This window comes from Mastacembelus armatus, chromosome 17, assembly GCF_900324485.2.
Source record: "Mastacembelus armatus chromosome 17, fMasArm1.2, whole genome shotgun sequence".
Classification (NCBI taxonomy): domain Eukaryota; kingdom Metazoa; phylum Chordata; class Actinopteri; order Synbranchiformes; family Mastacembelidae; genus Mastacembelus; species Mastacembelus armatus.
Genome location: NC_046649.1, coordinates 7,293,146 through 7,321,088, shown reverse-complemented (window position 1 = coordinate 7,321,088; position 27,943 = coordinate 7,293,146). Strand labels below are relative to the sequence as shown.

The window sequence follows — 27,943 nt, the reverse complement described above, 5'->3', positions numbered from 1 at the left end:
GGCCCCGCCCCACCAGGAAGTGCCAGTATAAACTCAGCAGTGCTGTGCTTTCACTTAGAGCAATGTGTGTGTGCAGAGGACAGAGCACAAACAACCCAGAGCTTTGACACGGCTTTAATTTTAAAGGTAGGAGATCTTTACTGATCAGTTTTAATGAGCCAGTGCTGAGGCTTATGGGTAATAGAAAACAAACAAAATAGGAAGGGTCTGTAAAGGCAGAGAGTGCTGTACAAAGTGCGGTTAACTCCTTCCTGTCTGTTAATGTAATGTTTTGGCGATCTTTGAAAGAGAGCGATCGAGGATGGGAGACGCAGAGAAAACGCAGCTGGAGGAGATGCTCATGTGCCCAGTGTGTCAGGACATCTTCAGAGATCCTCGGCAGCTGCCCTGTGGACACAGCATGTGTATGGGCTGTCTGGAAAGCCTGATGGACCACTCCTCAGACATTCCCTTCCGCTGTCCAGACTGCAGGACTTTTTTTGGACAGATCATGGGGGTGCAGAAAAACTACGCACTGGCCAATATCGCAGCTGACTTCAGGGAGACTAGGAGGAGGAGGGTACCTGCTATGAGCACTTTTTGAGCTTAAAGTCTCTTTAACTGCGATGTTTAAAAGCTGTGAACTAATAGTAGATCAGAATGTTAAAGCTGATTGTCAAAAGTGGACACATATCTAACACCTTTTCCTACATCTGTCTGATATTTGTACGCAGGCAGAGCAGACAAAGAATGTGTACTGCGACTACTGCGTAGAGACAAAAACACTGGCCATTAAAACCTGTCTGAAGTGTGAGCTGTCGCTTTGCAAAGAGCACATCAAGGAGCACCTGGAGCTGCCGGTGTACACAGGTCACCCGATGGTCAGCCCTTTGGGTGACCTCCTGGAGAGGAAATGCCCCCAACATGAGGACGAGGTCCTGAGGTACTACTGCAACACGTCCAGGCGCTACATCTGCAACATGTGCGCCCTGGAGAGCAAGCAGCACAACCTGGCTACTGAGGCGTCCACCGTCCTGCGGAGACAACTGACTGTGAGTGTGACTGACTCTTTCACACCATATTACACAGGATCACACAAACAGCAGTTTCGTTTAAAAAGAGTGGGATTAACCACACTGATGAAATTCCTGTTGCTGGCTGTGCTCAGGAGAAACAGGATTTTCTGGTCTCAGTGAATCTGAAAGTGACTTATCTATCCCTCCCACTACCACTCATTCAAACTACTACTGTCAAGTTGTAAATAGGGACATTAAGGGGTATAACTGTGTTTCAACAGGAGTACATGGATCAACATTTCACAATGCTCAGGGAGCAAATTACTGAGTCCACCGACACTTTAAGAAAACTACAAGAAGACATCCAACGTGACGTGAGTCCTTTTCACTGCAGCCCCAGTATTTGTGATTTTTTTTTTTTAAAGTGGGTTTCCAACACTTTTAGTTTTTTCCCTTGTGACAGAAGCAGAGAGTGTACTCTGCTGACCCGTGCCTCAACAGTGTCACAGTGGTGCTGCTCTGTCTGTGGTTCATAGTCCTGTATTATGGTAAGAGAATGCTTTCATTAATGTCAAGTCCTCAGTATGCATGTGTTTGTCTCATGTACGAGGACATGCACTCTGCCATTGGCTTTTATTTCCAACTAGCCTACAACTACTCTGTGGAAAACCAGGCTCTGACGGAGGCACTGGACAAGCAGCAGAACCGGGTGCAGCATATCTACTCCACCATCGCAGGTAAGAAGCCTCTGCTGCCTGAGCTTACAGTCAGCAGTCTGCTGATTCTTCTCCTGCACCTGTTGTTGAGTAATCTTCCAACTTCATGTTCCTTCCAGTAAATATTCTTCTAAGATCATTTTTTTAAATTCATACATAGATCTCTTGGTTGACCAGCCTCTGAAGAGCCACAAACCTCCAGAAACCGAAGACAAAGGTATGACAAACGTATCTGCTGATACTGTCAGAATGGAAATGTTAACTAAAGGAAATCAGAGAGAGCTCTGTTGTGTTTGTGCTGGAAAGATTTTTTTTTAAAGGTTGTAAAGTGTTAGAGAAAGTGTATTCTGTTTGCTGTGGGATACTGACGCTACAGAAAGTGGTTATTCTTATCATTTTTGTAATGACTCTGATATCATCCAGGTGTTTGATCACTTCTGTAACAACTAAGTTTCCTCAAGTTCGGTATCTGGAAACCTTTAGAGTTATGTGTTGCAACTGCTGCTCTGGATTTAGTCTCCATTTAATTTTTTTTTTTTCTTTAGCAATGGAATATTTGAGGATCAAAACATGTGTCATCTAATTTCAATTCAGCTGTTGACCATCAATTCATCTTTAATCATTTGTTTACATGTCACTGTTCTAGCTAGCACTTCCTGATTCTCAATGCTGTGATAAGCCTATCACAGCCTATCCAGGTTGCTGAAACCAGAACATGAGGTTAACGCACATAAAACAGAACCTCAATGATTCAAACTCCCTATCATGACTAGGACAGATTTAAACCATGGGTGCCAAACCATGGTCCTTGGTCCTGCTGATTACCTGGATCAGAAGCTAGAAGATACCAAATGACTTTCCACCCCCTCCAACCTCATGTGAGATGGTATATTCCAGCTTCTGATTGGCTGAACCTGATCCAGGTAATCAGCAGTGGGTGGAGCAGGGATAGTTGGAAAACAAAGCAGGACAGTGGCCCTCAAGGACCGGGGTCAGGCCTCCCTAATATGAACAAACAGATAATGTAATTCTTAGACTTTACAATGTAAGTAGCAGGTGTAAAAAGCTACAATGTAATGCCTATCTAAAGTTAGCTATTATGAGCCACCACAAACATACTACTGGTCATGTTTTAAAATTGCAGAACATCTTGTATGTTAATGTCAGATTCTTGGTGCATGTTGAAAACCTGGCATCTGATTTTACAAAGGTTACATTTGTTCCACTGAAACTCAGATGTCACCAACGGCAACTAAAACAGACATGTATGATGTAAGAGGTACATGACTGAAGCCCTTAACGTCATAGTCATGCTAATCATTAACTTCCACTGGCACTGAGGTGGCGTCAACCCTGTGCATGTAGATCCTAAAAATAATCTTTCTGTCTCAGGAACTCTCACACTGGACATGGACACTGCCAGTCCTTTTCTTGGAATCTCAGCCGACCTCCAGTCAGCAGAGAGAGTAAAAGTGAAGCTGGATTATCCGAACTGCAACAACCGCTTTGATGAATCTCCACAGGTCCTCTCCACCCAGTGCTTCTCCTCTGGCACCCACATGTGGGAGGTGGAGGCTGAGGGCTACTGGAACATTGCAGTGTCTTACAGGAGCATCCAACGTAAGGGCAAATACAGCAGCACCTTTGGAAACAACACCGAGTCCTGGAGCCTAACACACAATGACAAAGGCAAGCTGGTTGCTTACCATAATAAAAGCAAAACGGTTCTCTCTGAAACCCTGCAGAGCAGCCGAATAGCAGTGATGGTTAACTTTGAGAAAGGCATCATCACATTTACAGCTGTGGAGTCCACCATCACACAGCTGCACGAGTTCAAAGCTAACCTGACTCAGCCAGTGTGTCTGGGATTGGCACTTTACCATGTAGACCCACCCAGTAGAGCCTCAATTGTCAGAGCCTCATGACGAACCCTAGTCTGTCCCTTTGTTCAGCTAACACCAGATCCATACTGTCTGAAGTCCAGTAGCTTGTTCAGGAAGTGGGGGTGTTTCAGTGCAGGTTCTAAGTAGAAAGAGTAATGATCTCACTAAATAAGAGCTAAAAAATTATTTTTATATTGTGCACTGTTGTATGGTATGTACAGTGTGTTTAATGAACCATATTTTCTTTGAGTGTAGATTTCATTAAGTAACACATTATATAGTTTCAAGTAGTGTTTATCGGATTGGTCATGTCAGCTTTATTCACAGAATTCCACGAGAACAATGTGAAAGATGATGATACCTGAATCCCTAAAAGTGTCACGTCTGTATTTAATGACTCACCTGAGTGTGATCAGTTTTCCAGCTTGTCTTTTCTAAATGTAGTAATGCTGTCTGACTGCTTATGAATTCAACTGTTACATGATGTCGATTTAAGAGACGTAACAAAAACCATTAGCTTCTGCATTTTAGCCCATTTATTCAGAAAACAGGAACATCAAACATTTTTTAAAACACAATGATCTGAATGTTTTAGAAAAAAATATGGCAATGATAAACCTGGATGGCTACTATATTCAGTCAAAAAAAAACAAAACAACAAAAAAGCTTTTCCAACTAGGATATTTTTTTAACTACATAAGGAAGTGGAATTGTTCTGGTTTCTGTCACCTAATGCAAGAGAGAAACACCAAATCAGTGAGCACTGTACAATATCTTCTGAAAAATGTTTGTCAACTCAGATAAACAGAATTTTTCTTACCTGTTTGTGCTTTTTTTCAAAAGAAATTACAATTTACAGTAAACAGGAATAAACTGACATGTGGGCTTTAATAATAATAATAAAAAAAACAATAAGAAAATACCATTGTATTGGCCATGTTTTATACTTGTGCTGATATTTTCTCTAGCTGCCTCCAAGTCCCTTGACGTCTGACTAAAAGCTGTACACGGTGTCAACATAAGGCTATATAATTATCCACACAGCAGACATTTCTGTAGTTGGAGCATAAAAAACACCATCATGGAATAGTGGTCGTAACCCAGGGCTATTTTCATACTTTTTATACTAGTTTGAACAGCATCAGTCAAACCTATAGTACAGATCCAAAACAGCACAAGAATTATGACACTTGAGTATCAGCAGTGAAATGTAATTTTGTTTCTCCACTGCACCAGTTCTACATCTGTCCTTCACCTATTAACACTGCCTCCTAATGAGAAACACCTATTCACTCACTGTTGGCTTTACTTCACTGTTCCCATGGTCTGATTCCTGATGGAGCACCATGCCTTGAATACATCTCTGAAAAAAACACACACACAAAAGCAAGCTAAAAAAATTCACAGATGCCTGTTGGAAATGTAAATATATGAGTGTGTGTTTCAAACCTCTACACACCTGCAATGAGTGGCCACACATTCGTTGCTGCAGTATTCTTTGTCCCAGTCTTGGCTCTCCACAGCTGGATTGTTGCAGCCCGCCCTCACACACAGACTCTTCACAGCTGTGACATCACTGGAGCCACTTACTTCCATCTCATCCTGGGAAGAGGGGGAACCATTTCCAAAATCATCTTTAACATCGGTACCTGCTATTGTCTGTACACTGCTCGTCGGTTTGGCACTGGTGATATAAGCCAGCTTTGAAGAAATGCAATATTCAAACTTAGTTGAACTCGTCTTCAGCAATCAAAACAAGCTGACACAAAAGAACCAAATTAAAAACATAGCAATGTTAAACATGTACCTCTTCTGAAGGTAGCACCTCTGTAACTTCGTCCTCATCTGGATTGGCTGGCACATCAGCAGAATCTGGAACCTGCACTGACACAATGGGTGCAGACTGGATAGATGTAGTCGTGGTAGATGACACAGCTGCTGTAGAGGGGACAATGATCGGAAGGGCCTCTGCGCCCTGCAAGGACGCAGGAACTATTTTTATCTGGAGCGGAGGCGGTGGTGTGGCCGTGACAGACACAGCGAGACCTGGTGTGGTGCTTCCCTCACGAGGCTTGGCCTGTAATGGTGGAGGTGCTGGCGCCATTTGGTGGAGTCGCGGTGGAGGCGGCGCATTCTGCATCTGCTGCAGTGGAGGTGGCTGACGAGAGGCCCCCGACACTAACAGTGTACCAGTGCGGACCCCACCAGGTAACACAGTCACCACCTGGCCACCCGCTTGCAGCATGTGTTTTGAGATGATGATCTTGGTGATGGTCTGGGCTGGGTGAGCTGGAACAGGAGCTGCTGCTGCGGGAGCAGAGACTTTGTTTGCACCCGTGCGGGAACGTGTGGTCATCTCTGGGACGTCCAGGATGATGTTGGAAGTGCAGATGTTGGTGATGGTGTTCTCCTCTGCATTGTTGTTACCTGGGCAGATGGCCTGATACGTGGAGAGTGGTACTGCAGGACTTGGGTTTGATGCTGGTGGAGGCGGTGAAGAGGCAGTCTCCATCTCCTCAGTCACTGGCTGTAATACAGACATAAATAAATACATTAGAAAATCCTAAACTGCGATAAACCAGTTTTCCTTTTAGAGAATAACATGTTACCTGTGAGAGCTGGTTAGCTCTATAAGCTGCCAGTGCTTTCAAATACTCCTTTTTGGCTGCTTCTGTCTTTTTCTTGTATACCTAGTGGAAGCAAGATAGGTAATGTTGTAAATAGAGGTCATTTGTCTGATTAGTACCACCAAAATTCCTATTCTGCCCCTTAAGACAGACATATGATATGAAATGATCCACTCTTAAAGGACGACTCCACATGCTTTGCCTGTGTCAGTGAGCATATAAGTATGTGTGCATATACCTGTTTCTGTTCCTCAGCCAGGCTGTCCCACATGGAGGCCACAATCTTTGACACCTCTCCAAAAGAGGCGTTGGGGTTCTGGCCCTTAATGGCTGCCTGTGTGTCTCTGAAGAACAGGGCATACGCTGAAACAGGCTTCTGTGGCTCATTGGGATCCTTTTTCTTCCTTCCTTTCTTTGCGCCCACCGCCCCAGTGACTGAGGCCAGTGTGGCTGGTTTCCCCCCGCCCCTCCTGGCTGTAGCGGGGGCAACAGTGGATGGGGGAACTGGGTGGGAGGTCATGTGGGAGAGGACAGAGGAAGAGGGGAGAGACATGGGGGAATCTACCAGCACGCTCCTCTGTGTAAGCACAGGTAGTACGGGAGAGGGGAGAGCACATTTTAGCCGCAGAAACTAAAACACAATTACACAAAAATGGCTGTAACAGATGAAAGCAAACGCTGCAGTTAGGCTCTGCAGGTGTACCCCCTCACCTTGAAGTCATCCATGTCCTCATCCTGCAAAGAGCCGACAGGAGACGGGGTCGCAGACAGCGGCTGCTCAGGCGTCTCTGAATGATGACTAGTATTTTCACCCCCAAGACCCAGTGCCAGCTCAGACTGGTTAATAGTCGTCAGCTGGCTGCTTCCCAAAAGACCATGTCCGAGGTCACCTAGTTGGACGTCAATGGTCATGGGTGACGAACTGCTGAAATGTGAACCACTGGAATTCCCCAGTTCCTGCACAGGGACCAGAACACAAGACGAGGTGAACAAATATTAAGTGCATTCATGACTAACACTGTTACTTTTATACACACACACACAGACACAGTCTTCTGTGTGGTAGAGCACTCACCAAAGCAGAAGAGCTCAGCAGGGCTCCCCCTCCAGTCTGGCCCACTGGCCCGAGATTCAGCTGCTCCAGGCCTTGAGACCCAGAGTTCACAAAGGTGGACGCGAATGAAGGATCATTGGCCTCGACCACCAGGTTGCTAACAAGGCTACTGGATCCTGAAGGTCCTCCGGTGCCATCTGTCCCATCTGTCAACTCAAAGTGGGACACTGCCTCACTGATGCTCAGAGCCGAGTCTGGATCAAGGGAGATGGGGGGAATCTCAAAAACCTCATCCCCAAGACTTGGAGTGTGGAATGTCTGCTGTATGTGGGGAGAGAGGGGTCAGAGTTAATGGTAATGTTAGTGTAGACCTCAGCAACATGGAGCCTTAACACTCTGCCCTCTTAGGTTACTGGATGAAGTCGCTCACCTCAGCCGACAAAAAAGGATGCCCCCCCCCACTGATGGTGAGATAACTGTCGCTGCTTTCTGGAAACTGAAACACAGCGGGAACATTAGTTATGTGTACCTTAGGGGTGTCCTTTAGTCCAGTAAAACAGAGGCTAAGTCACCTTGTTTTCCTCCGAGTAGCCGCCGTACGCCTGCGAGTCCAAGAACTCCGAATCCACATTTTGAGGACAACCGTCCGATAGGTCCGAGTAAAAATTAAGATCCATTTCAAATGGTTTACTCTAAATACACTTCCTCACGCACCGTTTGCTTTGTGGAAAACTACAATAGTTTAATTTCTACCCATTTAAGTCAACCAACCCATCCCAACTCTGACAAAGCTGCTAGCTGCTAAGCTAGTTAGCTAACCAGTCCCGGTTAGCATGGCTAACGTTAAGGTCGAGGAGAGGATGCTAGGCTACCTTGGCTTTGAGTCTCTATGAAGGACTGTAGGGCCGGAGGCTGGTGTGACGCTGGTCACGGCCAAATAATATCGGTGCTGCCAAAACAGCCAGTACTAGCTCTCCCGGGGTGAAACTTTTCCGGAGGTGCAGCACAAACCCATTCATGCGGAGCAGCGGAGCTAACACCGAACACCACGGGCTGCTGCTGCTAGATTCAGGGGCTGTCGGAAAAATGCGAGTCTGAGAAAAACACACAGCGGTAGATACGAATAGTTTTAAAAAGTAGATTTAATACCATTTCTGCTACCCATGTGGGCTGCTAAGACTTGACGTTCAATGCTCAAGAGATGTCTTTTCCAACGAAAGTAAAAGTGCCTTTTACAGCTATTATTGAAGATCAAATCCACTCTCCAGCTTAATTTATGGTGTTAGCGACACAGCTGCCTCGTGATGGTTATATTTTTTCATCAGATTTCTTTTGTTTATTTTTATGTACAAGCAAGAAGCCCTGAAGGCAGCAGCGCAAGCAGAAATAAAACCATCCAATCTGTCCTCCCATCTAATCCATTTTTACTTTAAAGAAAACTTTGCCTCTGTCGCTTATAAAAGCCTTGTATTTTGGTATATATGTGGTTTCTTTTGAAACCTCCTTACTGCCTTGTGACTGTTCACAAATGATTATGTTTGTCACGTGTAGGCTCCAAAGTCCTTGGTTTCCCTTGGTTCATGCTACAGCAGGTATATGAGGTCCATCTGCAGCTTCTATTTTAGCTCTACAGCCCAGCACTGATCGCAGGGATATTCTGATGTGTACTTCCACCTGTCAGCTTGGTGTAAATTAATGACTGATGAATAACTGGGACTGGATGTTCCACTAACTACAGTAAACATGTTTATGAATGAAGCTGGGATCTGTTCATCTGACTAGGGAAACTGTCATGGATCTCTGTCCAAACAGGGCCAGTCCTTATTTTTAATATGGTGGTATGCTTGTAAACTTGTGCATCAGTTTCAAACTTTAAATACTCACATAATCAATATAGGAATGCATTTGTCTTTTGTTCCAAATATTTACTAATAATCTCTTAATGCTGGTTTGTGTATGTGGACACTGCTGCCATAAATAACTTAGAGTTCATAATAAATAGGAATAATTTAACTAGTATGCATGGCCATCTGTTGTATAGTAAGACGATTAATAAACGGGGACACGAATGACCTGGTCTATAAACCTCCTCAGTGCTTCTTAATGCAATAATACTGCACACAAACTTGCTTTCATTGTAGATTGCTGTTATTCACATCACAGATACAGTCAGATCATAAAACAAGAATAACTCATTGCTGTCATCTTTGCACCATAGTACAGAATTGACCAGCTCTACATTGTACAATACACCCATCCTCCTAGCACTGTTTCAGTAACTAATATGCCACTTTCCCTCTCCCTCCCTCTCTACCCCACCCCTCCCATAGAGTGAAAACAATAACAGTACATCCACAAACTGGATCCCCTTTTAGTTCACAGACCCGTCTGGACACAGACAACATGACCAAACGAGATGAGGGGATTGTGGGATCTGGATCCAGGCTCTACTCAGTACACATGTCCAGTTTCATGTAGCGCTATAGGACCAGCATTGAGGTTCTTTGATAAGAAAAGGGTATCTGTACAGCAGGGGTCCCCTTTTGGTCACGGCTGGGAATGTGATGGCAATTTCATAGGTTAGAGAAAGAGGAGGAGAATGATGAGTTGTAATAGGTAAGAAAGCTCAGCTTTTTGCCATTTTGTCAGAGGTTAGAGGAGGATCGAGAAGGGAAAGATGGAACACTATTCTCAGTGATGAAAAAGAAAACAGATGGGTGCAAACCTGCTCCTTCCATGGAAAAAAAAATCCCTATACAAAATAAATGAATACAAGTAAAAACAAAAAACAGTCATCCATAATTTGATACATAATGTTAAAAATAAATGACGAGGAATTACATGATCCATTGCTGAGAAAGGGACTAAGTCAGATGTGTTCAAGAAGTGTAGTTCAGTCAATCCTCTGAGCTCGAGGACGAGTCAGAGTCCTTCTGTGCTATGATGACATCGTCCAATAACGCCTCTTGATCGGAGCTGTCATAGTCACCGTGGGAGAGGGCATCTCCAACCTCCATTTTAACGTCAAAGTGTGGGCCAGTGATGAAGTGATGAGAGGTCTCCAGGTCCTCCTCATCCATCATGTAGGCTCCATCTGACACCAAAGTCTCCTCTTCAACGCCATCCAGGCTGGGGTCTTCAGGGATGGGCTGTGGAGTGTGGTGGTGATGATGATGGTGATGGTGGTGGTGGTGGTGGTGTTGGTGGCGGCGTCTGCTTTTTTTAGGGATCTCTGAGTGTTCGGTCAGCAGTCGGTGGAAGAGGGTCTCAGGCAGGAAGCCCTGCAAGAGGGATAACAATTATTGCAAACATTAGAATGTCACAAAAAACAAAAAACAGCAGAATGTCTTTTCACATCTCTTCTCTGACACAGTTGAAGGGAGTCATAGCTCCAGAGTCCTAAACAGACATTCACAGCTGTTGTATGTACCTACATGCAACTGGTTTGGAAAATTCTCTTCAAGAAAATTACAACTCCACCCTCTTTTAACTATACTTTCACAGTGTTTTGATGTCAGATGTAAACTTTAACCACAATTAGTCTTCATAGAAACATGAGGTATGCGTTGAGTTTTTTCTTTTTTTTTTTTTAAGTTAGTTGGGGATCAGAGAAGAAACAAACAGTATAATTAATTCCTTACAGAGTTCCTAACGGTTTCAGACCACTCCGGTGCTACAGCGTTATCAGGATTCTCCTCCAGATATTCCCTCAGTTCTTGCAACATCGGACAGAAAGAAGCTCCAACCTTCAGAGGACAAACATTTGGATGTTTAATAACAATAGCAAAAAAACAGATCACTATTGAGGCTCATGCAAACATTTGCTAACATGCAAATCATGTTAGCATATAAAATGTTGTGCTGTTTCCTGCTAAACAAGTCAAGAAGGTGGTGTGCTCATTCTGATTATTATATTCTCAACATTAACATATCGGAATCCAAATCTTCCCTCAAAGGACACCGACACCAGATAACATTTCTGTGCATGTTCTAGCAACCTGTTTTTGAACCATACACAAAACCTAACCTCTGGATACACAGAACATCTAGCCAAGATTTACCAGGTTTATTTGGAAAAGGAACACAAGGATTGATGTTGGGATTCATCAAGCTCTAGGCATAAAAACAATTTCCATGTTGATTTCCTTGTAAGCTCCCAGTCATTTCAAGTCGGTTCCTACTCCTGCTGTGCACTTGCACATCTCAGTGATGACATCATTCCGAAAGCCATCGATTGTACCAATTTATGTCTCACCTTTTTTCCGGTCCTCATGTTAATAAGTTTAACCTTCTCGCTGCCTGTCAGAGCTTTATCTGCCCTCCTCCTCCGCTTCCTCTTGCTCCTGTTCACAAGAAGCTGAAGAAACGAAACAAAAGATACGACAAAGGAGAAACGACGGGACATTTTATTTCTCTTCCAGAGACCGAGGTTTGATTATGAGCCATGAAAAACATAAACTTTATATTTCTATTCCATTAGAGGTAAGTGCCATGAATTTACCTCCATCATGTCTCCCTCCACCTCATACTCTGGGTTCTCCTTGAGCCAGATGGGAGGGTCCCTGCGTCGAGGAGTACAGTCCAGTGGATCACTAAGTCCATCTGGGTCAGATAACTAAAAGGCAGAAAATAAAAGGTTATCAAACTACTTGCTTTTGTATCCAACTGTCTGTTGTAGAGGAGTGCGTGTAAACCTGACACATGTACCTCTTGGTCCTTGTGTCTCTTGCGGCCACTGCTCTCCCCTCCTGACCCGTTGGGCATCAGAGCCTGCTTAGAGAAGGTCAACTTCAGCCCCTCCTCCTGGCAGGGTGACAGACAAAGATCTCTAATTTAGTCATGAAATACACCCCCTGGCTGTACCTTAAAATCACCAACACAAGAAACAGAGAGACAGTTTTGTATATATTATTTCATCTTTGCTTCACCTTGAGGAGTTTGACAGTGAACTCTCCATCCTCGCCATCTGCCCCGGGGCCACCAGGTATGCTGCTAGGTTTGCGGTTCACCCTTGTGTAGGCCATCTTGTCTCCTGCCAGCTCTGAGCTCGGGTTTAGCTGAGCCTCAGAGATGTAGCGCCGCCCTGAGGGCCACTGACCCGTCAGCACCAGTGTGCACAAACTGTCCAGACGGTTGATCAACACACGGTCCTGAGACAGAGAAGATCCAGTTTGTTTATAATACAAAAAATAAATGTGCTTCGGTCCTTGAAGAGACATGGTAAAATATTCAAATCAAGCCAAGTCATACATGAAATAATTTCCTACCTTGGGCCAATCGACTCGGAGAAGATCAGGGGGTGGAATGCCATCCTGAGACTGAGTCATAGACAGTAAACTATTATCTTCATCCACATCACACACCTTGATGCCTGCTTAAAAAGGAAAAATTATTAATGATCATTTTGGTTTTTTTTAAAACATTCTAGGTTTTTCTTCATTTGTCAACTTACTTCTTTCCACCTCTTCCTCACTTTCTCCGCTATCATCGCTGCTGCCTGATCGCTCTGAGGACGACGAGCCAGAATCTGAATCAGAATCTGAATCTGAATCAGACCCTCCTTCTCCTTTCCGTCCTGCTCTTTCCCCCCTCCCCCTGCCCTTCTTGAAGTTCCAGCCCTGTCCTTGCACTTTGCCATCACGGTGAGTCAAAGGCGTACTCTGTAAGTCAGCACTGATTTCAGCCCCAAAAAACCTCATGTCTCCATCAGCTCCCTCCTCCTTCACCCCTGGCATGTGCTCCTCAGTCTTGGGTTGGCTGAGAGGCATGATGAGCGGTGTTTGGGGTGGAGGTGGAGGTGGTGGGGCCTGTTGGTTCTGGATGAATTCTTCCCGGGCCTGACTGAAGGTGAATTGTGGGTCTGAGAAGATGGAGAGCTCAGTGCGGCTGACTCCATGCAGAGCAGCACCCAGCATCAGCTGCCGATCATGGTCTGGTATACTCCACCAAGCGGGCAGTTCAGAGGTGGATGGGGCCAGTGGCAGACGCTCCTCCAGGCAGGGGTGGGGCAGGACTCGCTCACGGAGGCGACGGAGGAGGCTAATACGGTAAAGGGTACGGGAGGCACGCTCCTCAGTGATGGGGGCCACAGTCTGCGAAAGTTCTGACGGATCTGAGTAACATAAATGTAAAAGATATTTACAATTAATTGCCTGTGAGCTCAACATGCCGTTTAGAACTGCCATGTATTTAAGTTTACTGTGCATAATTACCAGAGTCCCCAGTTAGAATATGTAGCTTACACTAAGGCAAGTGAACAGTAATAGAGATCTTACTACATGGTGTGAGCCTAACACTAACTGCTGGGAATCTATTAGTATTAAGTAGTAAGTTACCTTCACCACGGCCTGGGCGGAGGTGGCAAACCCTCCGGCACATGGCAACAAAGGAACGGAAATATCGACTGAGGCTCTCGTCAGTTTTTTTGTCCAGTCGAGCGAAGGTACGGAAACGGGTCCAGTCAAAATCAGGCTCTCCGCCCTCAGGAAGACCGGGCTCCTTCTTCATTGTTTCCACACCGAATGTTGATACCACACGGTAGAAGTCACACTCCTCCCTGCGTGTCCACCTAGAAGGACAGACAGGAAATGAGTTGAGGTGGTACTGTGACAGACATTTTGACACCTGCTAAAAATTCAGAAAACCATCTCTCAAGCATCAGCTACAAAACGTGTTGAACTTCAGTGTATGCTGAAGCAAGTATTGTAGCAAGTGTGAGCACACAGACTTTGTAGAGCATTGTTAGTACCTCTGCTGGCGCTCCTGCCGTGCAATCTCCTTCAGCTTGCTGGCCTGTTCGCACCGCCTACGCCTGCGGTCACCCTTTGCCTCCGCTTCAATCTTCAGTTGCTCCTGCCTGTAGCTGCGTTGGTAAGCTGTGATCAGTCGCCGCAACCGCGCTGTAAGTGATGAGCTGGAGGGCCAATCACTCTGGCTTGATAAGGTTTCTGTGACCACTGGTCCCACTTTGTCTTCAACAGAAACCTCATCATCCACGTTCATAGAGTCAGGCTAGAGGCCAAAGTCGAAATAGTGGGCACACATTATTAACTTCCTCACTACTATTGCTTAGTTCTGAAATAATTAGAGTGCAGAGAGAACTTGAACATGATGACTTAAGACTCTTACCTCCTCAAAAAGATCCTTATGTCTTGATGCAGGCTTGAACTCCGGGTCCTCTGAGTATTTATCATAGTCAGCGCTGTGGAACACAAAGCATAAAGCACCATCAAGAAACAGGAGCTCAACTCTATGGAGTTAGGTCTAAGTGAATAAAGTAAATGACAAAAAAAAAAAACAAACAACAATAAGCACTGATCAACAATGTTAGTGACACTCACTCATCTCCCAGCTCGGGATCACCGGTGTGCTGCTCGGCATCAATGGCCTTGTCATCAGGCCGACCAGCTCTCTCCAGGAAGCAGAGGCAGGGATCAGCACGCATGGTGGTGTACATCTCATACCCTAGTGACAGGGACACAGTTAGGGCCATTACAATCAGAACAAGGCCCTGATGTGTTCAAGGTTTGCAGTTACAAAACTGGAAAAAAAAAAAAAAACTGAACCCATATTTAAGATATAGATCAAAAATGTTATGTATAAAGAGAACTACCATGTTTGAATACACCAGCAAGCAGCGAGCGGTCTGCATCAGCATCCCACCATGCTGCAGGCACCTCCTGCTGCTCCATCTCAGGCATCCAGATGTCAACATCCCTGAAAAAAGTGCAAACATTTTACTGTGTTCTAGTGTGAAATTGAGAACATGAGCCTGTAGGTGAGAACCAAATGTAGAAAGGGCTGTAGTAGATACCTGATGTCAGCCCCTTTCAGGACAGAGTCAGCATGTTCACCAATCACCTCCTGTTTCAGGTAGTAGAGCATTCGCACCCTCAGCAACACCCTAAAGTGGGAGGAGATATTTTAATGTGTGAACATGCATAAGAACATGTCTGTGGAGATTTTCAGTCATCCAAGGTGAAGTTATCTAGAGGATGAGTCATGCCAATTGGACTTCTAGTTTTTAGGTCAAAACATTTCACTACTAATCTGAGTAGCTTCATCAGTCACTGATGAAGCACTGATGACTCAACTTCTAGATGCATAGGAATGTACACACACACACACACACACACACACACACCAGGCTTTGCTCACTTGTTGCACTGGTGCTTGAGGTGTTTGCGATAGCTGTCGTCCAACAGCAGGGTGTCAGGGTTGTACTTTCGGATCCACTCCACCTTCTGAACATCAAATGTGCTCTGGGCCTTTACCCTCTTACCCTTTCTACCTCTTGGAACAGGGATAGACAGGCCTATAGATAGAGGGGAAAATAAATCCATCACTAGGCATTAGAAACAGACCAACTTCTCCCCACTCACTCCACAGGTTTAGTTTGAAAAATGGTACGTCCTATGTATGGGCAGCTCCATACCAGAGTGGTTGAGTAGTGTTTGGGGTTCACGCCCGTTCTCTGGTGGTGTGATGAGCTCCCAGATGAAGCTCTTAATGTTCTCATCGCCACGATAGTGGAGCAGGCAGAAGACCAGGATGACACGGCAGATCGTTTCCACATCACGTTCACTGAGACGGCGCTTACACCTGGCATGAGACAGGATGTCCCTCCAACGACCCCAGCTGGAGAAGACAAAAACTGGCAAATAAGCGAAAACAAAAAATGAGAGTAAAGAGCATCAAAATATACTGCACATAAAAGCTACATACCCATAGACAAGCAGGTGTTTCTCAACCCGGAAACAGTCCGTGCGGCCGTAACCCCCTCCACTGTGACGGTCTGAGCGTCGGGAGGCTCTCGACTGTCTAGAATTTGCAGGTGGATACTCATCGTCGCTGTCTAGCTCAGACAGGTCTCCACCTTCACCTCGTAAACTGGAGTACTGACGGGTCTGCTTGCGTATTCTGGGAGTGTCGATCACAAGGGTGTTCTGTGGGGCAGAAGGAATTTTTGATTACATACTATTCCAAACAAACCCCCAATATATAAATTTATAAATGTAAACACAGCTAGATTAAACGCTAGAAAAATGTTCATTTAAAAAAAAAAAAAAACATCAAATCAATGTTTTCCATGGTTTACCTTACGGTTGATGGAGTCCATATCTATGTCAGCTTTCTTGGCCCACTTCTGCCAGAACTCAGGGTCATCCAGAGCGATGTCATTGCGGTTCTCTGAGGCCACAAAACTGGCTTTGGAGAATGTGGAACCCTTGCCCTCACTTTCAATGGTGATGGTGGTGGCTCTTCGCTGAAGGATCTGGTCAATGTCCTCCTCACAGAACCGACTGCCCTCATCATTCTCATCCATGATGGCGGCATAGGCTCCCTTCCGCAGCAGATCTTCAATCTCCTTCTTGGAGAACTGTTGGATCTGTTGGTACGGAAGGACATTTATGAAATGTTGCAAATTGGATTAACGAACAGGTTTTTGAAAACAAACTGACCAACCTATTCATAACCTGACTGACTAATGACTGGTTGGTTCTTACCCCGTTGACACTACTGTCTTTGTTGCCACTCATGCTCTGCAGGACAGCACGGTCCAGGCCAAGCTTCAGGCTTGCTTTATCCAGCATCTCCCTCTCATAGGAGTTCCTGGTGATCAGACGGTACACCTTAACCGCCTTAGATTGGCCAATACGGTGACACCGGGCCTGGGCCTGGAATAGCGTCAAAAAGGAGCAAGTGTCATATAAAGCTACTAATAAGAAAAACTGCAATTTTGAAAAAAGGCACCAACACGGATGTTAATGAATCTCTAAACAAAGAAATGTATAAATAATCAAAAGCTGCATATGTCTGTAAAGGTTTGTTAGGGTTGTTCTCACATGCTCACTGAATTCAACCAAAGAGGACAATCTTGTACCTGCAGGTCATTCTGGGGGTTCCAGTCTGAGTCAAATATCACACAGGTGTCAGCAGCAGTGAGGTTAATACCAAGGCCGCCAGCACGGGTACACAGCAGGAAGACGAAGCGGTCTGAGTCAGGCTTGCTGAATCGATCAATGGCAGCCTGTCGTAAGTTTCCACGCACTCTGCCATCAATACGCTCATAAAGGTATCTGTTTAAAAAAAAAAGATAAGATAAAGAAAAATGTGAATTAGAAAGTCCTTACAGCACACATGATGGATTTTTCTGAGTGATTCTAAATATTCTGATGCACTCGCTCCTGATAAATAATCTTATATACTAATTACAACTCAGTGTTATATTAAAAAAAACCTTGACCCTCTTACCTCTTGTTGATGAGGTAGTCCTCTAGAATGTCTAAGCAGCGCACCATCTGAGAGAAGATGAGCACTTTGTGGCCGCCAGCCTTGAGGCGAGGGAGCAGCTTGTCCAGTAGCACCAGCTTGCCAGCAGAGCGAATCAGGGCCTGCAAATGGAAGTCAGGAGCGAGAGGGTCATACACCTCCCGCAGCTCTGCCACGATCTTCTCCTCTGCACCTGGAAATGACAGAAACAGATGAACGTTTATTACATTATCCACTTCAGTTTGGTTTAACAGTTTAACAAGTGATGTGTGCTGATCTGCTGTGCAGCCATATGGCATGTCACTACAACGTCTGAAGAAGCTTTCAACATAGAATCTACAGGAGAATCACTTTGCTTTGTTCTTCCACAGAATGAGTGGAAATCATTCCAAAAAAAAGCCTATATGATCGCCGGCTGTCCAAAGGGCATCCAATCAAGGTACATTTGACTGTGTGGTTTTTAATTATGGACAAATTTAAGAGTCCAAAAATGAATTTGTTTAATTTAAAAATATATATTGAGGGCTGCATATTTCATCAGTAAGCAGCTTTAGATGAGTTATTAAAGGAAACAAAATTAGGGAAGACCTTAACAACCACAGCCCACTGTTACTGATCACAGCCAACATTAACAATGAGGATACGTTTCAACTTGTCAGAAGACTGAGTAACATTGTGATGCAGTACCATTAATGAGGTAGGGGTGGTTGCAGCATTTGCGCAGCTCCATCATAGTGTTGAGCAGGTTGGGGACATTGCTGTTACTGCTTGCCCCTAAACTGAGGAAACTGAAGTTCCTCTCCAAGATGGCTCGGTAGTACTTCTTCTGGACATCTGTCAGCTCAACCTAGGACGAAACATTTTTAAATTCATTAGCAATCACAGTGGGATCTTATTGTGAGTTGATAGGACAGACAACTTGTTTTCTTATTTATGTCTCCAAACTCAGTACAGAGATCATAGACACAACTCAAACTAACCTCAATGATGGTCTCCTGTTTGGGAGCTAAGTTCTTCTCAACGTCCTCCTTGAGCCTTCGTAACATCATGGGTTTCAAGATGGCCTGCAACTTCTGAACCTAATGGGGGGGGGGGATCAGAGAGTAACCATGTAGTTGTGATATCAAGACAAAGAGACAATGAATGAAAATATGTATGTGTATCATTCATACATACATCATCATCGTATGTGTATCATGTCTGTTGTGTCAACCAGAGTGTATTTCACACCTGTTCCTCTGTTTTGAGGTCTCCAAAGTCTCTAAGGAATTCAGTCTCAGATGGAAATTGAGCAGGCTCCAGGAAATGAAGAAGACTGAAGAGTTCCTCTACAGTGTTCTGCAGCGGAGTGCCGGTCAACAACACTTTGTGTTCCTGTGAGAATTCACAGAATACAGGCAAAAAGGTCAATCGAGGACAGAATGAAGAGCAGGCAGAGAGGTAACGAAGCGACAGATGTGAAACACAGGAAGAATACAGAGTAATAAGGAACAAGAAAGCAGAGGAAGAAAACCAGATTAGAAAAAGAAAAATGTTTCATTTCAAATGAATATTAATAACAACTTAGCAAAAGAAACACTGTAATCTAATTTAAACTGTATGCCTGTCCTAAGTGCATTAGCTTGTTGGAACAACAGAAATGTTGCTGTTTTCTGGACATGTGACTATAGTTAAGAAGCAGCATCAGCTGTGGCCCACTCACCAGATCCAGCATCTTCAAGCTGTCCAATAGCTTGCAGTTGCGATTCTTGAGGCGATGAGCTTCATCAATGATCACACAACGCCAGGATATCTCCCTCAGCTCAGGGCAGTCAGACAACACCATCTCAAAGGTTGTGATGAGGGCGTCAAACTTGTACGCACCTGGGATCAAATGATCCTACACACAGAATCGCAGGTCTCATTTAGACATGTTCATCAGGAAAGTTAATCATCAGCTACTGAAATCAGTAACTCCACCTTGTCATCCTTGCAGTACATCTCGTACTGCTGGATCATCTGTCGACTGGCCAGGCTGCCATGGTAGACGATGGCGTTCATGTGGGTCCATGTGGAGAACTCTCTCTCCCAGTTAGTGATGGTGGAAAGGGGAGCGATAACCAGGAAGGGGCCCTGGATACCAGCAGCATACACCTCTGACAGTAGTGCAATGGACTGGATGGTCTTCCCCAGACCCATCTCATCTGCCAGGATACAGTTCTGCCTGAGAGACCAGAAACAAGGAAGGTGATTACTGAAGCTGTGGGAGAAGAAGCACTTAACTAGCATCAAGACACATTATCTTCATTCATATTGTCTCTTCAGTTGTGCTCTGCTACTGAGACTAATTCAGGTTGATTGTGGTTTCAGAAAAAACTTGCCACAGGTGACCGTGGACTGTTGGAGTATGTGACATGAGCATGTGATAAATACCTGTTGTACCAGTTGAAGAGCAGCCAGTTGACTCCTTCCAGCTGGTACTCTCTCAGTGTGTTACCATTCTTGTACTCTCTTGTCTCCTCAAGCTTCTTCCATGAACTGGCAGGAGGCCGTGGCTGAGGAGAGAGCAGAGCACAGGGATGAAAAGCTCAGTTAAAGCAGAAGCAGGGACCTGTGACGGTTATTCTAAAGAGCTTTTCCAGCTATATTTATTTCATCCTTAGTGAGTATATATATATCATCTTTAGTGAGTTTCCCATTTGAGCCAAGTTTAACTTCTTAGCCATTTAATCACATGAGATGCTTTTTATTAACTCAAAATATGAACAAAATAAAAAACTGAAACACTCCCAGCTATCTACTCACCGTTCTCTTCAAGCGAGGCTGACGGTTCTGAATTTTGCCGAACTCTTCAACTTTGCCCTCATCAACGTCCTCCTTCAACTCCCAAGTGGCATCTTCATACGGCAGAGAGCACCATTTCACCAAGTAGTAGATAACGGGCTGGGGGAAAAGAGTGGAAACTATTGGTATAAACACTAACTATAATTACTAAAATAAAATGATTTATTGACAAGGTCGCGTTGCTCACCTCGCCATTGTCCTTGTCCACACTGTGGGATACATCAAGGATCCTGTCCACCTCTACATAGTCTGGGTTAAAAGGCTCCTCGTCCTGAATAGGATGAGGGACGGTCAAAATGTGTACAAATTTCCAGTTCACACAGCTGAGCTACACACCAAAATAAGAGATTTCAGAGTGCGTTTCCTTCTCACCTCCTGGAAGATGTGCCTCATTTGTGCGTGTTTGGTCTTGAACCTTTTGATCTTTTGATGGATCCTCTTATCCTTCTCCAGCTGCTCCAAACTGGCCCACTCACAGTGTAAGTAAGAACTGAGAAGAAGAGAGTCAGGTTTTACTAATCTGGATGTCTCCATGTCTGCCATGGCCAGACACATTCACTGAGATACTGAAACTTACTAATTCTTGTATTTTACAAAGAATTCCTCAGCATTGGTGTACTGGCCTGGGGACACCTTGAAGAGAAGAATGTGATGTCAGGACATGATTTACAAAAGAAAAGCATAAAAATTAAAAAAAACAAAACAAAAACATGACCAAAAATGTCAGTGCATTAAAACGTACCTCTTTCTTGGTTATCCTCATAGACAGAACCTTATCAACAATGGCTGCATCTTCTTCACTTGGGTTTTCCTGTAAAATAAAATTAATAAGAACACACACAACTACTTTCAGACAATATCTGCCTCAAATTAAATACATTCCACACTCACCACGAAGAACTGCATGCTGGGAAGCCCATCACCATCCAGCTCCATTTCCTGTTTAAGCTGTGCTGCTGTCCCTCCACTGATGGAGGCCACAGCTGCTGCGGTCGTAGTAACATCTACATCTTCCTGTTCATCCTCGTCATCTGTTATTTTGATATCCAAGTCCTCTGTGTACTTCTTCCTCTTCACCACACGATTGGAGCGTCTCTTCTGGTCAGAAAGGAGAGGACGGAAGGAATTAAACGATGTTGAATGTTCCACATGCACTCAGTCTACTTTAACTGAAGCTTTGTAAACTGATGATCTGCATCAAATAAATCAGGCATCGCTATAAATCAGTTTTACCACAGACAGTATCATCATGATCCTGCTTCTATAAAGGTTAAAGTTCAGGGTTTATTGTTGTCTGTCTTATGTACGCCTGACACATACATTTTTATGTTAATTCATCAAGCTGTTATATATTTATACTTTAGGTGACCTACACTCAATACTGTAGTCATGCTGTGTAGACACAGAAAAGCCTAAGCTGGTGTGAGTGTGTTACAACCACTGAACTGCTGAAACGGATGCTGGGTACCACTAAGGATGTATTTTCATCATAACAGCATTTACAATCATTTCTGTTTTAGAACACTGGCAAACATAGCATTTTTGCATGTTCAATCAGAACATATCGGTGATTTCTAACTTTTAGGCTACCTTTTAAATTTAATGAGCGTAAACAAACCCTCTCAAAAACGGGCCCACAATGGCTCTGCAGCCATGCGAATTCAGGGGAAACTGAGGCCATGAGCTTTCTTACTCTGACTGTATTGCATAAAAATAAATAAATAAATAAATAAAAACACTGACAAGAACACAAAGTGTCTGAAGCATGACCATGTTATGTGTTTGTACCGTAACCATGTCATCCTCCAGCGCAGCAGGGGAGGCAGGGCTCAACTCTCCATCAGAGTGGTCTGAAGACATATTTCTCTTTCTTTTCTTTGCTCCCACTAGAGTAATGGTGCTTTAGGAAGGTGGAGGAAAGACAGACAGAAAAAGTCCTGGTGAAAGGAATGCAATAAATATTTTCTACAATATTGCATTTGCAGAAACAAGCTCCATTCAAATGATTCTCTCCCGTAGCTATTCCTCACTCACACCACTTACTTAATCTTAGTCTTGCTTTTGCTCTTGTTCCCAGCACCGGTTATTATTGTGGCCCCAGCCACTCCAGCTACTCCTCCTGGTGTCTTCACTTTGCCCTTTTTGTCAACCACAGCTGTGGTTTTGGGTATTGGTCCTCCAGTGACAGGACTTTTCTTTTTGCTCCCTCCACCACTGGTCTTTTTCTTAGCAGCAGACACCACAGTCAGTGTGCCTCCCATCTCAGGAGACGTCTGCGTGGCTGGAAGTTCATCTTGGTTCAGGACTCTGGGCAGGTTCTTCTCACCTCGTGCTTTGGCCCGGGCTATAGCTTCAGCCACAATGCGATTCGCCTTCTCTTGCTTGCACAGGATCTCCACTCGTCGAACAGAGGCCGGCTCACCGGGGGCCTTAGTGATGCGGATGGCCTGGGATTGGGTGGTGGTAGTGGTAGTGGATGGGCCTGCAGCTGACGAGTTGATGACCTTCACCACAGAGACTGTGCCACCTGCCGAGGTTGCTGAGCTCGTCTGTGTGAAGGAGAATGTTTTAGAGTTAAGATAACTAAGTTTTCTGGCACATTGTAAAAGTCACTGTTAGGTTGACACCCTCCGAAGTAGTGAAAATAAGAAAATGCCTATGCGTTTCCAGAGGTCTACCTGTGGCTGCAGAAGCATCTTGAGTGGTACTGCAACTCTCTGTCCTCCTTGACCCTGGGATATCTGCAGCACCTGTGGACTGCCGGTGTTTCCTGCTCCTGAAACCAGCTGGTACTGTGAGAGAAGAAGAAGAAGAAACAGGTCAGGTCACAGACACATGTGACAATACCCAAACAGATATAAAAAAAAGATCAACCAGCATCATATTAAATGTAACACGAAGAAAAATCAGTTACATGATCTATGACTTTGACTGGTGTTTCAATAAGACTCAGACATTTCGTCAACTCTGCTTGTTTGATGTCTTAACAGTCAAGTGACAGCAATATCAATGTCATCTTTGCGCTCTAGTACAGATCGCAGTTCAGGACATATTTACCATTAACAGCTCTGGAGTTGCTGAAAGGCACCTTGGCTGAAGCATTTTCCTTTTGCTTCTGTTCTTTGTACTAACTAAATGCACACAGATTAAAATGAAACAGATCTCTCCAACTCTGCTTGAGATATTTTCCAAAATGGTGACATTAAAATAAATTAAAAAGAAGGCACCCAATATCTATACTGTCTCCTTAAAAGACAATTCAATTTTGCAACCTTTTATGATTTACAGTTATGAAGAACATGTAACGAATGACATAATTACAACTAAAGACCACAATGCTTGCCCACTCACCTACATTAGATATTAATTAGAGGCTATAGTGTGCCATTGAAAAAATGAATGACAAGCTTAGTACTAAGACTGATCTGTTCCAGGCTGCACATTTTTCTTGTGAGGTGTACCATAATTGCACATGCAATATTGAGATAGAGATAGATATATATATATATATATATATATATATATATATATATATGAGTTATTTTCACATCTGAAGCAGAACAAGCTGAGCTATGTCAACACCAATATTAGTCACGTACACATTTGTTATGGCAGTAACACGTCACGGGGGGTCAGATTTCAGAATACAGTATTTCTAATAACAGCTGATTCCTGGGGAATGGTTGAAAACTTGATTTTGAGCAGATGTTTAGTCTATTTAGGGAAGAAACTTTTAGGATTTAATGCCACTTAAACTGCCACGTTAGACCGTATTACTTTTACTATGTACAACTAAACTGCTAACTCACCTTAACTCCTCCTTGTTGGTTAGGCTGCTGCTGCACCTGCAGCTGAATTGTGAGGACTTTGGGCTGCCCTCCAGCCTGGCCTGCAGTTCGGGCCTGGGTCAGGGCAGCGAGCTGGCTCCCTTGGAGCACCAATTTGCCCCCGGGGAGCTGACCCAGCACTAGTCTAGCTGGGGCCTGGGACTGCTGCTGTTGGCCCCCTTGCGCTGTGTGAACCTGCTGGACCTGTGTGACCTGCTGCTGAGTTGTAACAGCTTGACCCGCTGGTGCAGCAGAGGCAGCTTGGGAGGGCTGCTGGAGAACCAGGGTGATCCGCTTTGCTTCACCACCCTGGAATCAGATATAGCAAGAGACTCATTATGGCAGTCAAGAAAAACACTACCCCTAAAAACACATTTTGTTAAACTCAGCAGCGACCTCATAGCAAACCATAAAAGCACACAGCACCCCTTTCTGTGATGTAGGTCTGTGGCGGCAGAAGAGTTGATGCGTACCTGTGTTTGGGCCTGCATGGCAGGCTGGACCTGCACCTGGCCCTGAGCCTGAACCTGGATCTGAGCTGCCTGGCCTTGAGGCTGGATTTGAATCTGAGCAGTCTGGCCTTGGGGCTGTACTTGGATCTGGGCACCCTGGGCCTGGGGCTGGACTTGGACTTGAGTCTGGCCTTGAGCTATCTGTGCTTGGGCTGGGATCTGCACCTGAACCGGCTGGCCTTGTGTCTGCTGTGCCTGCTGGGGCATGGATGTGAGTAGAACTTGTTTTACTGGCCCATTGGGAGACTGCAGTAGCCTCTGCACTCCTGCAGCACCCACCTTGACTTGAGTTTGTCCTGGGCTAGTTTGATTCAAGACTGTTCCCCCCTGCAGTATGGACATGCCGGGTTTGAGAGGAGTGCCAGACAACACACGGATGACCTTTCCACTGGTCTGGCCTGTGGCACCTGATACAGTCTGCAGCACCTGGGCTTGACCCTGGGGTCCTTTGAGAATGACAATTTTACCACCAGCCTGCTGTGTGATGGCAGCTAACTGCTGGGGAGTGAGCTGGTGAGTTATCTGTGTGAGCTGTGGTGTTGTAGTGGTGTTTGTGGCCGGGGAGCTGGAAACAGTCAGAGGTGAGCTCAGCAGGACAGTGCTACTGGTGGCCCCGCTGGTGTTGCTCGCCATGGGTATGGTCGTCTGGGCCTGGATTTGAGGTACAGAATCAACAAGGGCAGGGGCCGTGGCTACAGTGGGAGTAGCAGCTATGGAAACAGTCTGTGCAGTTGCCACTGGCACCGTCTGCTGTGTGAGGACATCAATGGGGGCAGGGTCTGGGATACTGGGGGCTGCTACAGAAACACTGAGACCTGCGTTGACCATGAGCTCAGGAGTGGGCTCCGCCTCAGCTGGTGGATCCACTTGGCCCAACGCTAATTTGAGGGCCTCCTCCACAGGGTCTGAGGAGCCCTGAGAGAAGGTGTTGTCTGGTAGGGGATCCAGGTTAAACAGGGGTGTGTCCTCAAAGAGGTCCATGATGGGATCTGCCATTTTGCCCACTCCACGCAGGGAGCTGGGCGCAACGTTAAAAAGACTCTGAGGTGGAAGCTAACAAGTCGTCATCCAGTTCTTCTCAACTCTTAAGTAAACAGCTGGAAAGAGAGAAGAGACACTAATGTCAAGACAAGCACAATATCATGACTACATTATTTTAACAAACTTACTGTAATGCTCAGCCTGTTTCTACACATAGTCAGTATAATGTTTAAAGCAACTAAAGTTTAAGCACAGAAATATCAAGACAGAGACAGACGCTTGGCAGGTGTGCTGCTATAAGGCAAAAAGGAATCCTGGTTTCTCTGGTCCCTAATGCACAGAAAGAACATTAGCAGGTTCCTAAATCACTGTCACACTTCCCATAGACTGGACCTATATTTATCTTTAGGGCTGTGAGCGACATTATCAAATATACCCTCCTGTGAGATGGGAATGTCATAGCACTAACACCTTAAACTAATAACTGGATCACAGCATCTCTGCACTCATGGCCATGTCGGGAAAACGCTCTCGATGAAATGAAAGGTTCAGAAAAATGAGATCAAATGAAATGAGTAGTGATGTACAAAGCTGTAGATGTAGTGAGGTCCGACAAAGGTAGTGATGCTGGAGAGCTGGGATGCTTTCCTCTCCGCTCGTATTGCAGTCTTTCTCCCAAAGCCGTCGGCTAGCATTAGCTTGTATCGCGACCAAGATGTGCTCATCGTCTGCCACAATAAAACCCCACAGAGGCTGACGAAGACGCAGTGTTGGATGTTTGTGGCCCTTACTTCGCTTCTCGGTCATTTACTACCAAGCATTCAGTCCACCGGACTCCTTCAGCCCCGTCAACAAACCGGACCAAACCAAAGCAACGTGCCATAATAACCATCGCCGTCAACGTTCAGACGGGTTAGGCCGCAATACTGTTTCGGTTGGTCTGAGTCTATTTTTCGGCGAAAATACCTGAAAATACCCACAATATCCACTGCTCTAACTCTCACCGTAACAATATCGGGGTGCTAAATTTACCTTTGCTTCGACACACATGGCTTTCTCCGTCTCACAACACTGTACGATTACAGGAAACGGCCAGGGAAGAGCAGGAACTAACACTCTTGCCAGAGAAAGCGTAGAGAACGTGCCCCTCGGCTCATACCGCGCGGTGATTGGTCTGTTCCTCCCCGAGCCGGCAACATACGACATTTTCATTGGCTCAGTCAGCTGTCTGTCATACGAGCGGCCGCTTCTGGGTGGGACGAGAGCCATAGTTAGATTGAGCAAACAATAAATGCGGCCTAGCTGGGCTCATTTGACTGAGAGATGTGGACCATCGCTGTTTGCTGCAGGCTGCTGAGGTTTGAGAGCCCAGGCCTTTAGGGCCGACTGTGGACACATACACGGACCCTCGATCAACTCACACAGCACAGTCCAACAGGCCTGATCCTCACTGACACACCAGCACTTTGATTACATTGGCCACAGCTCAGACAGCAGCCCACATCAGTAAATGAATTACCATGACTTATAATGCTTTGTAAAAATGAATCTATACACCCAGAGCCTGGGGTCATCTGACGGATGTTTGTCATCTGACTATTATTAAGCCGTGAGATACTGGTAACAGCTTTTCCTACAGGTATTAATGTGAGAAGTCTGAGCTCTGTGACTGTAACGGGGGATTTGGCTCCATCTAGTGGTCTCAGACTGAAATATGATTATTGGCTGGTTTGATTTGCTGGATTTTCAGATTTTATTATAAATGTAGTGGGGCTATCTTGTTAGGGGTCACCTGCGCAAAAGGGACCCCTTTCCATTCTTTGTACGTTGTGTATGGCCCCATATTTGTTGGGGCTGATTACTACAAGTTCAGTTTAGATCATATGCCATGGAAGCACAAAATAAACTGAAATAATGAAAATCTTACAGCTAGGTTTGGATACAGGGCATAAAGAGCAGATAACAAAACTCCCATAAAGGTCCTTATCATGTCAGATGATTTAGTAGTTTTAATTTGAATTTTAATAGGGAAAATTGTTATGATTATTGATATTACCATTAACCAATTGCTGCACAGGGAACCTGCAGCAAGTTGCAAGCTTTCCTCGACTGGTAATCCAGTCTCCATTTGCATTTATTATTTAAACCTTATATTAAATGTCACAAAGATGTAAGAACTCAAACACAATAAAGGAAAGAAAAGTATTAGGTAAGCCATTCATTTCTGTATAGAAACTACAGCGACTGTGAAGA

General features: G+C 44.9%; 3 protein-coding genes and 1 long non-coding RNA gene across 10 annotated transcripts; 2 read left to right on the top strand and 2 right to left on the bottom strand.

Annotated features, from left to right (window-relative positions):
- The first annotated feature begins 6 nt into the window (after positions 1-6).
- On the top strand, positions 7-4,252 carry LOC113134862 (nuclear factor 7, ovary-like). 2 transcript variants are annotated; one of them, XM_026314410.1, is made up of 8 exons: positions 7-126; positions 289-559; positions 714-1,031; positions 1,277-1,369; positions 1,459-1,543; positions 1,643-1,732; positions 1,872-1,928; positions 3,104-4,252. In XM_026314410.1, exons 2-8 carry the CDS (start codon positions 302-304, stop codon positions 3,634-3,636), a joined length of 1,434 nt encoding a protein of 477 aa, XP_026170195.1. In that variant the 5' UTR covers positions 7-126; positions 289-301; the 3' UTR covers positions 3,637-4,252. The 2 variants fall into 2 exon arrangements, with proteins under 2 accessions (XP_026170195.1, XP_026170196.1); XM_026314411.1 differs by lacking the exon at positions 7-126 and having other exon boundaries at positions 133-559.
- Positions 4,108-8,368, bottom strand: tox4a (TOX high mobility group box family member 4 a). Of its 3 annotated transcripts, none has more exons than XM_026314408.1 (9): positions 7,848-8,368; positions 7,706-7,771; positions 7,297-7,593; positions 6,933-7,178; positions 6,460-6,798; positions 6,204-6,284; positions 5,402-6,121; positions 5,054-5,295; positions 4,108-4,957 (listed from the first exon to the last, which is right to left on the bottom strand). In XM_026314408.1, exons 1-9 carry the CDS (start codon positions 7,950-7,952, stop codon positions 4,900-4,902), a joined length of 2,154 nt encoding a protein of 717 aa, XP_026170193.1. In that variant the 5' UTR covers positions 7,953-8,368; the 3' UTR covers positions 4,108-4,899. The 3 variants fall into 3 exon arrangements, with proteins under 3 accessions (XP_026170193.1, XP_026170192.1, XP_026170194.1); XM_026314407.2 differs by having other exon boundaries at positions 7,297-7,596; positions 7,848-8,367; XM_026314409.2 differs by having other exon boundaries at positions 5,054-5,196; positions 7,297-7,596; positions 7,848-8,364.
- LOC113134863 (uncharacterized) lies at positions 7,623-9,725 on the top strand. The gene is made up of 3 exons (XR_003296100.1): positions 7,623-7,742; positions 8,827-8,867; positions 9,606-9,725. It is a non-coding gene; the product is annotated as an uncharacterized LOC113134863 (long non-coding RNA).
- Positions 9,596-26,811, bottom strand: chd8 (chromodomain helicase DNA binding protein 8). 4 transcript variants are annotated; one of them, XM_026314403.1, is made up of 39 exons: positions 26,723-26,811; positions 24,671-25,806; positions 24,180-24,506; positions 23,049-23,162; positions 22,414-22,919; positions 22,159-22,270; positions 21,262-21,468; positions 21,113-21,181; positions 20,948-21,003; positions 20,743-20,860; positions 20,558-20,641; positions 20,332-20,469; positions 19,960-20,081; positions 19,507-19,750; positions 19,250-19,426; positions 18,778-18,921; positions 18,528-18,626; positions 18,235-18,394; positions 17,530-17,740; positions 17,159-17,354; positions 16,782-16,952; positions 16,373-16,663; positions 16,000-16,220; positions 15,710-15,912; positions 15,433-15,589; positions 15,089-15,178; positions 14,888-14,991; positions 14,616-14,739; positions 14,404-14,476; positions 14,024-14,286; positions 13,611-13,843; positions 12,728-13,387; positions 12,543-12,649; positions 12,204-12,425; positions 11,983-12,078; positions 11,777-11,890; positions 11,531-11,632; positions 10,917-11,021; positions 10,173-10,556 (listed from the first exon to the last, which is right to left on the bottom strand). In XM_026314403.1, the coding sequence occupies exons 2-39, from the start codon at positions 25,703-25,705 to the stop codon at positions 10,173-10,175; spliced, it is 7,839 nt and encodes a 2,612-aa protein (XP_026170188.1). In that variant the 5' UTR covers positions 25,706-25,806; positions 26,723-26,811. The 4 variants fall into 4 exon arrangements, with proteins under 4 accessions (XP_026170189.1, XP_026170188.1, XP_026170190.1 ...); XM_026314405.1 differs by having other exon boundaries at positions 21,262-21,465; XM_026314404.2 differs by lacking the exon at positions 26,723-26,811 and having other exon boundaries at positions 9,596-10,556; positions 24,671-25,705.
- Between the last annotated feature and the right edge of the window lie 1,132 nt (positions 26,812-27,943).